Genomic DNA, 15,757 nt, shown 5'->3' with positions numbered 1-15,757 from the left:
GTTGAGTAAAATGACGCGATAAACGCCCCTTTCATGTGAACGCGCATTGAACCTAAAGCGGAAAACCCTGCCCGACTAATGGAATCCTAAGTGAGCTACGTAGTGTGGTGGTTAACATAATTCACCCACGGAACTATGGGTGGGGGGCGTGTTTAGCACGGACTCTTTTAGCAGACCGAACGACCGTCTCAGTTCAATCCTGCTTGCCTTTCGAATCTACTGTTTTCAAGTTGTGTTAATTAAAACTCACTGCTGGATATTCCGCCTCCGACTCCCGTCTCTCGGCACTACAGTAGTACCGTTTAACTCTGATCGCGAGTTGCGTCTCTATGGGGTGGGAACAGTCTCATTAATAATGAATGCACAGAGAAGGATTCACAAATGTATTTTTTGATTTATATATAAATTACTCTCTTCTCACAAATACATTTCAATGCACACACAAATGGATATCGGTATGTATAAATGTAAAATAAATCCATAAAAAACAATAACTTTCACAAACACATTTCTGATCCACACACAAATGTATCTTGTTTTTAATAAATGTAATATAAATCCATAAATATATTTTCATCAAAATGTAATTGGATGTTGTTACATTTCTGTACAAACTGTTTTTCATTTGTGAACTTGTCATTTGTGTGAGAACTGGTATGTATTAATATGTGGATTTTTGAGACTCCCCTGACGCAGCTGGATTCACAAATGCATTTTTTTCAACAAGGAAATCTCTGTAGCCAATCAGATGCCTCCCTCGTTTTCAGCCAATCACATGACTGCAGTCCCGACCTCTGAAGAATAAGTCCAGCCTCCGAGCCTCCCGGTTCCTTCGGTCAAATGTCTATGGGAAATAACGGTGTTTTTGAATGATCGTACATAACAATGAAACAACACACTTTTTCAATCTACTTTCGACTGGGTTTTGGGATTGTCGGTGCCGTTTATGTAGTAAACGGCACCAACCATCTAAAAACCCAGTCACTGCAGTCATGTGATTGGCTGAAAACTAGGGAGGCATCTGATTGGCTACAGATAGTTCCTTGTTTAAAAAAATGCATTTGTGAATCCATCTGTTCCTGGGGGCTTGGTTGTAATCTGGACGGGTCCCTCGATTCAAGGGGCCTAGAAGTAGATGTCTCCGCTCACTCCAATACAAGTGGGGAACAGGAATGTGTCTCCGCATATAATGACTGGATATCAATCAAAGGCTCATAATTATCTTTATGCCATGTACTAAAAAAAAAAAAGTTTTCTCTTTTCAAAACGCCATCTCAAGCGTTGTATTAGCCGTTTTATGTTATTACTTTTTGCTGGAGAAGGAGGGGTGGGCACTGGGCAGCTGAAAGGAGTCGTAGTGAAACAAATGTTGTTTCGGCCCGGCATTCGAGAGGGCCTAGTGCACGGCTCCGTTAACTTCTCGTGTCCGAGGTTTTTCCTCTTACTTAACATGAATGACGTTGATGGTTTTTAGGCACTGTGGTGACTCTTTATCACTAAAAGTGTTTTAGTGATAAAGGGATTTTTTTAACTGGTTCAGCTGCTGCTCAATGACTCTCACGTTCCTCTGCTTGCGATCATTGCGATTCAACATTTATTGATCCATTTATTCAAAAGATCCAAATGTACGTTTCATACGTTTCAACCAAACATAATTCTAGAGGTAAATAAATGGCTAAAAAATAGGCTGAGAACGAACGTATTTGCGATACATAATCACAGACAAAATACGTTTTTCAGACAAACGTAATTGAGAATGCCTAAGTTCTCTGGGAACAAATATTTGATGAGACAGGGTTGGTCACGGAAGTAAAGTTTGGGCGCAAACGAGCTGCACGCACTTATTGAGGGAAGTAAAACATGTATTCATAGGTCATATAACAGTAAAGCAAAGGGAAATGTCGAAAAAGCATGATATCACCCATTTTAATAAAAACAAATATTAAATAAATGGTTCGATTAGAACTTGACTGTTTTTCATCAGCCCTTTCATCTTTTATATCTTTTCATCCACTTATATTTTATTTACATCAATAATATAATGCATTTTATTTTCATATATAAAATCGCTATTTTATGATCAATGATGCTGAGAATACTGAGTTACTTCCAGCCTAATAAAAATATAATACACTTTACACCAAATTAACTCCTTGCTTTACAATACAATTCATATGATATCGGTACATCATTTCAGCTTGTTCCTTGTGGTTTTTAACTTCACTAGGACATTTTGTTTTTATGTAACAAAAAAACATTGTTTGTCTTGGGGACAACATTTTTTTGTGTCCCTTAAGAGTTAATTTTTTTTATTCTGAAAGATTACGATCTCTTCCACTGGTTGACTGAGAAAATAGATTTATTATTCAAATACGGTTCAAGTAATCACAAGCATACACAAGCATAGATTAGCTATAATCATGTACATTATTTAAATAGTTTATATTAGAATGAATAATATCATATATGATGTCATATTGTGATAAAACAATTGTATCATCTAATTATGAACATATTTGGGTCAGTATATACTTTATTTTAAATCTCCAGTATTTTCGTCACAAAATCTGATATTTTGTGTTGAATTAATTCTATGGTACATAGATCAGAAGCAGATTTTATTTTGAGTCACTCGCTGTTTAGCAAACAAGAATTAAAAAATAATTTGCTATTTTATCCAGGCTCCAATTTACAATATGTATTTTTCCCCGTGCATATTCATTTTAAAGGCTTATTAATCTCTCGCAAAAACGTTCCTCTTATCTTGAAATTTATGATTAAAAAAAACAATTAAAAAAATCAATAATGATTTGTCAAACTACTGAAGAACATGGTACAACGATCCTTGTATATTCACAGTCAAACCAAACATGTTTGATTTCCGTTATTTGAGAAAAAACCAAGGAGATTTCCTTCAATCCTACTGATCTTTGGCTGAGAGACACGCCCCACATTACAGGGCAGCACGGGGAATCCTGCTTCAAATAGCACTTCAAGAAACAAAAAATGATCTTTTAACACAGAGTTCAAAAGGAAAACAAATGGGAGTGAGCGATGGTGTCCTGGGAGTGGGACTGGACCGGGGCTTACTTGCCGAGCCTCTTGGCAACGTCCTTATAGGCCAGTTCAATCTCTGCGTCCGCCGCACAAGTGTTGGTGAACTCATCGCGGCTGTAGGCGTTGCCAAGGTAACGCCACAACCCCTGAAAGTCCGCGGGGATGTCGTAGTTGCGGAACTTCTTGGCGACCACCTTGAGATGATAGATAAAATAATATTATTCAGTTGATCGGGGAAATAATGTGTAATGTCTTCTACCTTACATCCATTATGCTATTACTAGTATTACTACTACTACTACTACTACTACTACTACTACTTCTACTACTACTACTACTACTACTACTACTACTACTACTACTACTACTACTACTACTATTCATTAATTAGTTAGTCTAAGGTGTTCTGTCCAAAGCTAAGCCAACAATGAATCCAGATAGGTCATTTAGGATCAGGTAGGCGGTCATCTTTAGGAGACAGAATCCTACAGAAGACCAAGGAGGATCCAGAACCTTGGGGCTATAATAATGACAATTATTATGAATATTTGGTCTATCTATTATATTCTGTGGTTCCGGTCTAGTCGGATAATAAAATCACAATACAAAATTATTTTAGTTATATAATATTTGGTATTATTTGCATAGTTGTTGTTGTTGTTGTACACATATTCAAAGAAAAAAAATGGAATCAAATGGTAGCCAAAGCGGTAGTAACCTTGACGACGTGCAGCTTGGGCAGCAGGTTGCAGTCGGCCAGCGTGAGGTCGTCCCCGTCTAGGTACCGGCGTGTTGAGATCTTGGACCCCCTGTGGGAGTCCCCCTCCTCGTCCTGAGCCCCAGGCAGGGGGCTCAGCAGGTAGTCATCTAGCTTTGCCAGGGCCTTGTTGAGGGCCTTCTCCAACACTGGGGGGCCGCAAACACACGGCATGAACACATCATGCACACTTTAAGAACACGCCAAGAACACGTCATGAACACGTCATGACCAGGGCAGCACTTACACGCAGAGAACACCACTTGAACACAGCAGCACCAACATGGTAGAACACACACACATTCAAATACCTGGCAGAATTACAGTATGGACATGCCATGAACATGGCAACACCTACATGCCATGAACACGGCAGCTATAACGCACCATGAACAGATCAACAGGCCAACAAAAACCCCAACACAGCAAGAAAAACACGGTATGAGCACGGCAAAATACACGTGACATGTGAATGGCAGCACACTGACAAAATATGTTCCATTCACAAAATATGTGATGGTCTGAAACAGACGGAAACACTGACCTTTGTGGTTCTCTGGTCTGGTGTTCTTCACGTAGGCAGAGAACTTGGCGAAGATGTCGATTCCTGCAATGTTGGACTGATGGTTTTTCGCTGCAAGACTGGGATACCTGCAGAGAGGAGGAGAGAATAGGGGGAATGAAACCATGTGGTGTGTGTATGTAACTGTGGGTAATAGAGGGGAGGAGAGTAATAGCAATGGTGTGTGTGTGTGTGTGTGTGTGTGTGTGTGTGTGTGTGTGTGTGTGCATGTGTGTGTATTTTTGTGTGCGTGTATGTGTATGTCTGTGTGTGTGTTCTTGTGTGTGTTTGTGTGTGTGTGTGTTTGTGTTTGTGCATGTGTGTGTGTGCGCATGTGTTCGTGTGTGTGTGTATGTGTGTATGTGTGTGTGTGTGTGTGTGTGTGTGTGCACATGTGTGTGTATGCGTGAGCCTACTTTGGCGGGGCCAGCTTGTCCTCCAGATACTCCTCTATCTTGTTGATGTCCGTCCGAACCTCACCCTCGTAGGTCAGGAAGGGGGGGTGGGTACCTGGGGCCAGGTTGTGGAGGTCTAGGGGCTTCCTGGGGGCCAAAGACCACACACGTCACCAGAGGGGCCGCTTATCTCAAATCCAATCTGGGTATGTCTCTTCAAACGTGATCAGATCAACTATACGCTAGGTGCAACATAGCCTCACCTCTCGCTCAAAGAGGAACTGTCATGCGCGGTATTGTTCTCATGTAAGAGAGAATTGTTTGATATTCCTGCTGTGAATTTGTGTAATAGTTGGGCTCTTGATTTATCGCTATAGTTCTGCTATAAAGTAACACAGCCTTGCACAACCCAACATAAGCTAACATGTTGAATGCAACATGCAGCTGGACATACCCTGACTTTATTTAGGGGGACTCGACCTAATGTATTTCAAGATGGCGTAGTGTTGGTGATATGTCATTTTCCCCAGAATTACCAAATAAACACCCCTCCAAAATACAATGCAATTCTCATATCCCTTTTCGCATATATACAATTTGAATTATTTGTTCAATCTTAATCTTGAATCGAAATCGAAATCCGAAATCGAAATCTAGATTTGAATCTAAATCCTATATCAAAATCTTCAATCCATTCAACAGATGTCAGCCACCAATTGTGCAAGTTCTCCCACTTAAAAAGACGAGAGAGATCTACATGGAGGAATGGGCCAAAATACCAGCAGCAGTGTGTGAAAACCTTGTAAAGACTTACAGAAAACGTTTGACCTCTGTCATTGCCAACAAAGGGCATGTAACAAAGTATTGAGATGACCTTTTGTTATTGACCAAATACTTATTTTCCACCATAATTTGCAAATAAATTCTTTAAAAATCAGACAATGTGATTTTCTAGATATTTTCTTTTTTCATTTTGTCTCTCATAGCTGAGGTATACCTATGATGAAAATTACAGGCCTCTCTCATCTTTTTAAGTGGGAGAACTTGCACAATTGGTGGCTGACTAAATACTTTTTTGCCCCACTGTATATATACATATTACATTTAGGGTGTGGTATCACATGCATTGGGCAGGAGATGCGTGCACGGAGAAGTTGCCGCTATTTGACATCTTGCTCCTATAAATCTGGAGAAATGGTGAATTCTGGCGATTTAGCAAATACAATAGGATGTTGCAGCTGAGGTAACAGCAGCTCTGCAGGTGTGACCTACATACAGCAACTTATATTATATGACACTGCTATCGGCCCGCTGTTCGTGCGTTTGATGCCTCCCTAAAGTATGACTGGTTAGCAGTCAGTATTAGTATAGGTAGGAGTACTATAAGTATATGTAGGAGAATTAGCATATCTATTGCATGGATATAGGATAAGATTTAGATTTAGTGTTTCGATTTAGATATAAGATTTAGATTTTGTGGAGGCGTGCGGTGGATGCATGCGGTGGTGGGCGTGCAGTGGATGTGTGTGGTGGAGGCGTGCAGTGGTAGGCCTACCTCTTCAGGTCCACGGTGGTGACGTTAAAGACCACGCCCTTCAGCCACAAGATCATGAAGAGGCGCTGGGAGAAGGGACAGTTCCCGATGCTCTCTCCATCACTCCCCGCCTGGACGGTCCCAAAGGCAAACACAATCGAGACGTCAACTCATTGGTTAAACCTTCTCAGGTTTACCAACACACATAGACAGACAGACACACACACAAACACTGACACACACCCAAACACACACGCACTGACACACAAGCACACACACGCACACACACACACACACACACACACACACACACACACACACACACACTCACACACATACACTAAATTAATTGTCCACTTCCAAATACACCAAAAAAGGTGCCTAGGGGGAATTACATACTCTTCTTAACACAGACACACACACACACAAACAAACACACATGCAGATTAAATGTGATCCTATAGCGTCATCGATACAGAACCCACAATTAAGTGCTGCTTAAGCTATGATTGACATAAAGTAGTTACAGTCACCTGACTGTATTCATGTGTGTCCGACTATGTATGTGTGTGGGTATGTGTGTGTGTGTGTGTGTGTGTGTGTGTGTGTGTGTGTGTGTGTGTGTGAGAGAGAGTTTGTGTGCACGAAAGCATGTATGCGTGTGTGTGAGAGAGAAAGAGAGTGCTGGTGGCAAGGCACTTATGACCCAGGATCAAAATAGGATGTGTGTGTGTGTGTGGGAGTTTGCGCACGTGGATGCAACCAGATCCGGTAAGGTGACACCAGGGGGGGTCATGAATAATCCAAGCTGTTCCTATTAGCTGCTTGGCTGGATGCCGCTTCCCCTGCTAGCTTAGCAAAGCCTCCCCGGCTAACTAGCCGTTCAAAACACTTGTTTTGAATAGTCTCTCTCTCATACAGAAGACCTTCTACAATGGAGTCCAAGAGTGGAAACATACACATGCACGGCCAAACGGACACACGTTCACAAAACACACACACACACACACACACACACACACACACACACACACACACACACACACACACACACACACACACACACACACAGATTAACACTTGTGCACGCCCACATGCACACTGATTGAACACCACACACACAGTCACACTCACAGATATGCATATACATGCCCGGACCACTAAATCCCTTCAATGTCAACACTGAATGGATCCAGGCAATTATTTAGTAGGACTGATAAGGATAATGGGGGAGGACCTCAAATAAAGAGAGAGAGGGAGAGAGAGGGAGAGATAGAGAGAGAGAGAGACAGAGAGACAGATAAAGAGATGGAAAGAGAGAGAGAGAGAGGGAGGGAAAGAGAGATAGAGAGAAAAAGGAGGGGAAAGAGACAGCGAGATATAGCGATAGCAACACGCAACAACAAACAGCAGCACCTGCATGTTAATAAACAGCTTCTAATATTGCTTCCTGATACACACACACACACACACACACACACACACACACACACACGTGCAACACCGTTTTATAAAGATCTGAGAGAATGTTAACCTTAAGAGAGTCACACGCACATGCATGCACACACCCACATACCCACCCCCCCCCCCACACACACACACACACACACACACACACAGTGTGGTATAGACAGAAATGCCCAGCACAAACATACCCACGTACAAACTCATGAGTACACACGCATACACACATGCACATACACAAACCCTCGTTCAGACAAACTCATCGGGCCCACCTTGACAAACAGCTCGATATCGGGGTCTTTCTCTAGATCCTCCGCCGGATCCGTCATGTTCCGCAGGTAGAGCTTGTTGTAAAAGTGGTGTGTATTTGTGCCTCTATGTGTATGTTTCAATATGTGCGTGTGTGTGTTTCTGTGTGTGTGTCTGTGTGTGTGTGTGTGTGTGTGTGTGTGTACGTGCGGTCCTTGGCTCTGTTTACAGCGGTCTCAACTCGCCAGCAAGTTGACCCTGTATGAGGATAGCTCTCCCGCGCTGTGTATGTATGTGTGTGTGTGTGTGTGTGTGCGTGTGTGTGTGTCCACGCATGTGTGTGTGTGTGTGTGTGTGCATGTGAGCTGCCTCTTTCCAACCCCCCCCCTGTCCTTCCCAATGCAAGGCATGAATGTGGCAGATAAAAATAGTCTGAAGGAGGGATGTGGGGGGGGGGGGGGGGGTTGAGACCAGTGGAAGAGATGATTAGGAAAAGGGGGAGGGGGAGGGGGGGGAAGGGGAGAGGAGAGGAGGAGAAAGGAGAGGAGGAGAGGAGAGGAGTAGAGGATAAGAAAGAACTCACTGGCAACGGTGATAAGATGGTGTAGTTACAGTAAAACAGAATGTTTCGATGAGGAGTCACGCTTACATTTAAACATTTGGCAGAGGACTTGCAAGTGAGTTTGAGAACAATCTTCAAACAGATGGATGAAAAATGTCAGCTACTATAATAAGAATGTACAAAACACTGTCTCAGATCCAGACTGTGTAAAGCAGGCCACTGTGGTTGGTTGAAGCCTAAACTTTAGATTACTTTGTTTCGGGTGAGGAAAAATAGGACAACAGTGATGTTGGTGGGCAAAGACGACCTGAACATGTAGGGTGAGAGAGAGACCATCTGGTCAAGTCAATGCTCTAACAGGAGGACAGACAGACCCATTTAGAAATAATAACCAATAATAGTGCAAATATAGTATGTAGTACGTCTGACAGGAGGTGGGGCTGTTTGACAACTTGGATGTAGCTCTGTCAAACTTTATTTAGCGATGTAGGAATGAGCAGGCCCAAATTTTACACTGTACAAAAAAAACGTAAATGCAAAGAAGGCCAAAGAAACTGTGGCTTTACGAATATCCCAAGGCGCTTAATAATCACTCTTAGAAACACTTCTGTTTAATAATAACTATAATGTATGTCTGGTAAATATTTTGAAATGAACAATAAAGTAAACTTTGAAACTTTGATGTATAGCAATATACCGTAGATACCCTGTTATTATAAGGAACAATAAGGAACAGCTTGCACAATCCAAATGTCTGTGCACTCAAAGTGGTAGAAAGCTGGTTTAGCACAAAAAGCACACTTGTATTAAGTCTAAAAGTGTTTAAAGAGACAAAACTAGAATCAGTACAAGTTGTGTTGGTGCGTACGCGACACTGTATGTATGCTCACCAAGAAAAGCCTTATCCTTTTGGACCCCATATAGATAATTCACCATTTATTAACACTCATTTATGATGTGCTTAATTGTGTCTAAAGGTGACCCTTTATAACCCCCACCACACACACATTAGATGATGGAAAGCTAGATACCGTCGGTGGATGATAGTGGTTTTGGGTACATTTGTATGTTTGTGGGTAGAGATAGTAAGTTGAAGTCCATGACTTCATGTTGGAATATTTTATGCTTACACTGAGGCACACACACACACACACACACACACACACACACACACACACACACACACACACACACACACACACACACACACTTTAATCGTCAAGATATAATCATTGACCTTCAATGCTATACGTAGATTACAGATTTTATGTGATTCTGATTATGATTTATGAGACTGCATTCGTATCAAAGAAGGAGAGATATAAAGTGTGTATCTGTGTTTGTGTTGTTCCACTTTGTGTTTGTGTGTGTGTGTGTGTGTGTGTGTGTGTGTGTGTGTGTGTGTGTGTGTGTGTGTGTGTGTGTGTGTGCGTGTGTGTGTGTGTGTGTGTGGAACACACTCAAGATTAGATATCATTCCAGAGGGGCAACATCCATGTTGATATATAACTAAATTCTCACAGATAGAAACCTCAGTTCACAAACGTTATCACACTGAACCCTCAATCCTTAGTGAAATAGTGGAACAAAACGGGCTTGGTTTTTTGTCTATGTTGAACATATGGAATATACTGAAGAACGAAAACATAACATGTCTTCCAAAAGATAAGATATCAAACAGATGGATCAACCATGGATGGACACATTGGGTTAATGCTCAACAACAGATGCCTCCCTACCTTGGTATAGAGTGTGACCTTTGACTCCTGCGCTCCAGCCTTTTCCTCTCCCTTCCCCTCAGAAGACGACGAAGATGACGATGAAGAAGAGGACGAAGACGAGGACCTCCTGTCCAGCACCTCGTCTCTCCTCTTCCTCTCCAGTTCCTCTTCCTCCTCCTTCCTCTTCAGCTCCTCCTCCTTCCTCTCCCTCTCCAGCTCCTCTTCCTCCTCCTTCCTCTTGTTCTCCTTCTCTTCCTCCTCCTCCTTCTTCTTCTTCTCCTCTTCCTCCTCCTCCTTCCTCTTCTTCTCCTTCTCCTCCTCCTTCTTCTCCTCCTCCTTTCTCTTCTCCCTGCTCCCCTCTCCTCTCCTGACCTTCACAGAGTCTCTCTCCACCTGTTTGTTCCAGTGCTCTATCCGTGCGCCGATGCCCTGCTCTCCGCCCGCCGCCTCATCCTCGGAGCTTGACGAGGAGGACGAGGAGGAGGAGGTCGAGGAGCCGCTCTTGGCGGGGAGACGGGGCGCCGGGAGCTCGGGGGGGCTGGGGATGCGGCTGACGGTGCGCGTGTTCTCATACTGGCCGGTCAGGACGTCGGGGTCCTCGTAGAAGGCTACCAGATCATCCACTATGTCACTGGGCACTTCGTACTCCCCCGTGCTGGCGTTCTCGTAGATGCTGTCCATGGCTGCTCTGAGGAGGTGTAAGGGTTGCCTGGTTGTGTCAGGACGGGGGAGAGCCGGGTTGGCAGCTGCTGGTGGCACAGGGACTGGGACAGGAGTGGTGAGTGGCGGTCGATGCCCACGGAGGATGGCCGTGAGCAGGGGGGGACTTTGGACGCTGTGGGTAATAAAACCTCCAGGGAGAGGAAGAGCACTGGCTGTTAAGGGCCAATCCCTGGTGGCCTCTGATTGTGTTCTATGGTCAGATATACAGTATATGTTTTTTGTAATGTGTTTCTTTATGAATCAGAATCTGTATTTTATTGGCTGTCTGTTGTTTTTCACTAATGAAGGATTTGTCATGACTCGTTGTTGCGAATTAGCGTTAGCTACAAATATATATATTTTTAAATGCAATGCATATGACAAATTGCATGCTCTGTCAGTATTTGTCCCTATACTAGTTAACCATACCAAATAACCAACTCACTAAATATATACAATAATATACAAAATACATGTTGGATAAAAAAAGATATTATAAGAATTTGATGTTTGAAAAGAATGTGTACATTTGGAATGGATTGTGTTCCTTTAGGCCAACAGCCTATGAAAAAAGGACCATGTATTCTTTTTACATTTGAAGAAATGTAATATTCCATATTTCTTATTCATACATTAATATTTATTTTATTATTCTAATTGTGTTCTATTGTTTTCCTTCAAGCTTCATACCTACTGGGTAGGTGAACCCTGCTTTACTAAGAATGACTCAGAACGGTGTTTTACTGTGAATCTGACAATAAACGGTTCAATCAAGGACTTGTGGTGGCACCGTGATTGAGGAGATACGGTGTGAGCCCCAGAGTTTGGTCCATTACTACAGTTATTGTGCTGTTCATTTATTGGTTGTAGGAGTTGTGAGGTATCTGTTGTTTGCTACTTTTGTTTATATATTAAATTACTACAATTACTACAAGTCTAATTGTATATGCTTCTCCTCCAGGTTGTATGTTCTCTGTATTATGTGTGTTGAATAGAAATTCAGTTAACACAACTGACTCTCTCTGATTCTTGACTCTTCTTGGGTGTAATTGATGATAAGAATGACTTTTTTTTGGTGTCATGAGCAGAAGGACCTTTCAACAGAGAGGGTAGGGCCAACTACAGTTCACTGTCGGCATTAACAAAGTATAATCTTCTTATCTTATCCGTCTCTTTTTAATGTTTGAGTGGAAACATTTGTAAAATTGGTGATTGACTCGTGTCAATCACCAATTGTCATTGTGACTCGTGTCACAATGACAACCATAGCATATTACTAATACTATCAACTCTAACCTAACCCTTTAACTAACACTACTAACCCTAACCATAATAACCATATTACTATACTAACTCTTTTACTTACACTACTAACCCTAACTATAAAAACCCTATTACTAACCATACTAACCCTTTACTTACACTACTAAACCTAACTATTATAACCCCATTACTAACCATACTAACCCTTTTACTAACACCACTAGCTCTAACCCTAATAACATGTTTACTAAAAATACTAACCCTAACTATATTAACCGTATTACTAACCATACTAACCTGTTTACTAACACTACTAACCCTAACTATAATAACCCTATTACTAACTCGACTAACCCTAACCCTACTAACCCTAACCATACTAACCTTAACTCTACTAACCCCAACCTTAATAACTATTACTATCACTACTAACCCTCCCTTCTAACCCTATTCATATTCCTCCTAAGCCTAACCATACTAACTCTACTAACCCTAACAATACAAACCTTATTACTAACTCTACAAACCCTAACCATACTAACCTTATTACTAACTCTACTAACCCTCACCATACTAACTTTATTACTATCACTACTAACCCTAACCATACTCACCTCATTACTAACTACTAACCCTATTCCATACTAACCCTATTACTATCTCTACTAACCAAGGGCGTAGGAACCGGGGGTGACGGGTCCCCTCCAAAATCGGAGACAGGCGCATTTGTCCCACCTAAAAATTATACCGGATCTGTCAGGTTTCCGATATGTGTCCCCCCCAATGTTAAACTCATTCCTACGCCCCTGCTACTAACCTTAACCTTAAAGGGGACATATTATGAAAACAACACTTTTCCTGGGATTTGGGGTGTTGTTTTGGGTCTCTGGTGCTCCCACACGCATACAAACTGAAAAAAGTCTGTACATGATTTTTTGAGTGAGATATGCATTTCTGAAAGTACCCCGCCCAGAGTGATAGATATAACAGAGTGGCGACACTTCCATTGGACTCCGTTGTAGCGCCTTCTTCCGGGGTATGGAGCCTCGCAGAGTTCCAAACATCCATTCTACCGTCATTCATCTCCATTGCTGGCCGCCGAATAACTTCTGAGATAAGTTGATTAAATAGCTACCTCTTTTGAATTTTCAACTGTCAATATTTTAGCAGAGGCCCTTTATGATTCATAACCTGAAATGTATTTGCATGCGCACAGCGTAATTATGTATGTTTTTTACTTCCGTAAAGATGAAAAGAAATTGGCAGATTAGTGAAGCATCGTTGCGACACAAATGACACCTCCAGCTAAATGAAGTAACCTAGAGAACCAGCTACAACCTTGTTTTCATCCAAAGGAGCCGTCTTTAGAGAACGGCGAATTGCATTGGCTTCTATGAGCTGTTGGCTTTCAGCCGCGAGCTTAGCATCTGCAAAGTGCAAAACAGAAAACGACCACAATGGTCAAATTTCAATAGCGTCGCCATTAATGACTCTAGAGCCCCATAACTTGCTCCATATAGGCGTGGCCTATATTAATGGTCTTACTAAAACCTTTAGTTTTGAAAAATATATCCCCTCTTATTTTTGAGGATTTTTTATTTAGCAACAATTTCAATAGCATCGCCATTATTGACTCTAGAGCTCCAAAACTTGCTCCATATAGGCACGGCCTATATATGGTCTTAATACAACCTCTAGTTTTGAAAAATATATCCCCTCTTATTTTTGAGGATTTTTTGTTTCCAACAATTTCAATAGCGTCGCCATTGTTGAATCTAGAGCTCCAAAACTTGTTCCATATAGGCATGGCCTCTATATGGTCTTACTAAAACCTTTAGTTTTGAAAAATATATCTCCTCTTAATTTTGAGGAATATTTATTTAGCAACAATTTCAATAGCGTCGCCATTATTAAGTCTAGAGCTCCAGAACTTGTTCCATATAGGCACGGCCTCTCTATGGTCTTACCTTTAGTTTTGAAAAATAAATCCCTCTTATTTTTGAGGATTTTTTATTTAGCAACAATTTCAATAGCATTGCCATTATTGACTGTAAGTGACGCTGCATAAAAAAGTTTTCTTCCATTATGCACACTTAATAATCAATACTTCAATTCCATGTAATAAATAAATAGATAATAATTCATGTTGGGTTAAAAGGTTAAAATGTTAGTATAATGTATCTTAACCCATGTGTAATGTGTAATTAGAATGTGTTAATGTCCTGCAAGCGCACGGAACTAATGTTTTTGTTCCTTGTTTCCCTACGTCAGTTTAATTGATGTAAAGGCCTGACCTTGCGTGCATTAATGGCTCGTTAAGTGCAGCGTTATTGTAATAGGTTTGCCTCTGAAGTTAAAGCAGAGGGCCAAGAAACAAGGACAGTAAAAGAACCTTTGAAGAACCTCTTTTCACCACAAGCGGCCAGCGAGGTATTTTATTTTACCATTCAAAGCACTTTATTTCCAGTTTTATGCGTGTCGTTTTCACGTGCCAATTAGTGTCATATTTCTGTTTTATTTCGTGCATGTGGAAATTGCATTGAATGAAAGATACAATTTTGCACGTTGAGCACACAGTTGTGTGACTCGTTTATTTCGTTAGAGAAAACAGGAATCCAAAACGTGCTGCAAGTGAACATATCCCGCATCGGGCTCCACGTCATGAGATGCTCGTAATCCTTAAAGGGACAGCGATCCCTGAAACACCGAGACAGTAAACGACATGCCTAACACAGTGTAAAGAACAACACATAACAAAATACTGTAGGTGAATTATGTTACACTCACTACATGCATATGTTAATACTGTATCATTTTCTGATGTGCTGTTTTGTTATGTTTGTGATAGTTTTCACTGCGTAAAGGATTAGAGAGTGCCATTAAAGAATGCCCGTTTTGAAAGAAGCCAACCTGTGTCTGTGCGTTGTGACCAGTGGCGTTTTCTCCCGGAGGCCAAGGGAAGCCAGGCTTCCCTGTTTTTTTAGGCTGTAGTTGTCATCCAATAAACACATTTATATTAACAGTTTCGTTAATTATTTTGTGCTGTGTTGCTGTCATTTCTTCCCCATTTACTCCTCTCATTGACCATTTCACAATGCGCGATACAGCGCCCCTGTTATATACTGAAGACGCGGCGAAACACAACACTGTACGCTGCGAGGAAGCCAGCCCGAGCTGGCAGCCCTTGTAGAAAAAAAAAGAAAGAATTGACCAATCAGGTGAGGCTACCGTAATGACAGTGCCCTCCTCTGATTGGTCGGGAGGGTGTCAGGAGGGTCCCAAGGGAAGCCACTCGGCCCTTGGCTTCACACCAATCAAATCAATGCATCATTATCAACGTCACCGAAAAAACAAATAGCGCGAAATTCGCATGTTTGAATTGTTCTCATTTTTGAGTAGCCTAGTTAGCATTGCAAATGCAGTTATGGAGGGTGGAGATGTAGATTTAATAGATTATTTGCTTAAAAATAATTTTGCGAATCTACCACAAC

The 15,757-nt window shown here is 41.6% G+C and overlaps 1 protein-coding gene across 1 annotated transcript; it reads right to left on the bottom strand.

Annotated features, from left to right (window-relative positions):
- Window positions 1–3,086: 3,086 nt before the first annotated feature.
- clic5a (chloride intracellular channel 5a) lies at window positions 3,087–8,098 on the bottom strand (the record flags this gene model as incomplete). Its single annotated transcript, XM_079735814.1, has 6 exons — window positions 3,087–3,251; window positions 3,776–3,963; window positions 4,359–4,465; window positions 4,793–4,918; window positions 6,327–6,436; window positions 8,042–8,098. 6 exons carry the CDS (start codon window positions 8,096–8,098, stop codon window positions 3,087–3,089), a joined length of 753 nt encoding a protein of 250 aa, XP_079591940.1.
- Window positions 8,099–15,757: the final 7,659 nt, after the last annotated feature.

The sequence above is a fragment of the Pollachius pollachius genome (genome assembly GCF_949987615.1).
Source record: "Pollachius pollachius genome assembly, chromosome: 4".
In the NCBI taxonomy this organism is placed as follows: Eukaryota; Metazoa; Chordata; class Actinopteri; order Gadiformes; family Gadidae; genus Pollachius; species Pollachius pollachius.
This window is presented reverse-complemented; position numbering and strand designations above follow the sequence as displayed.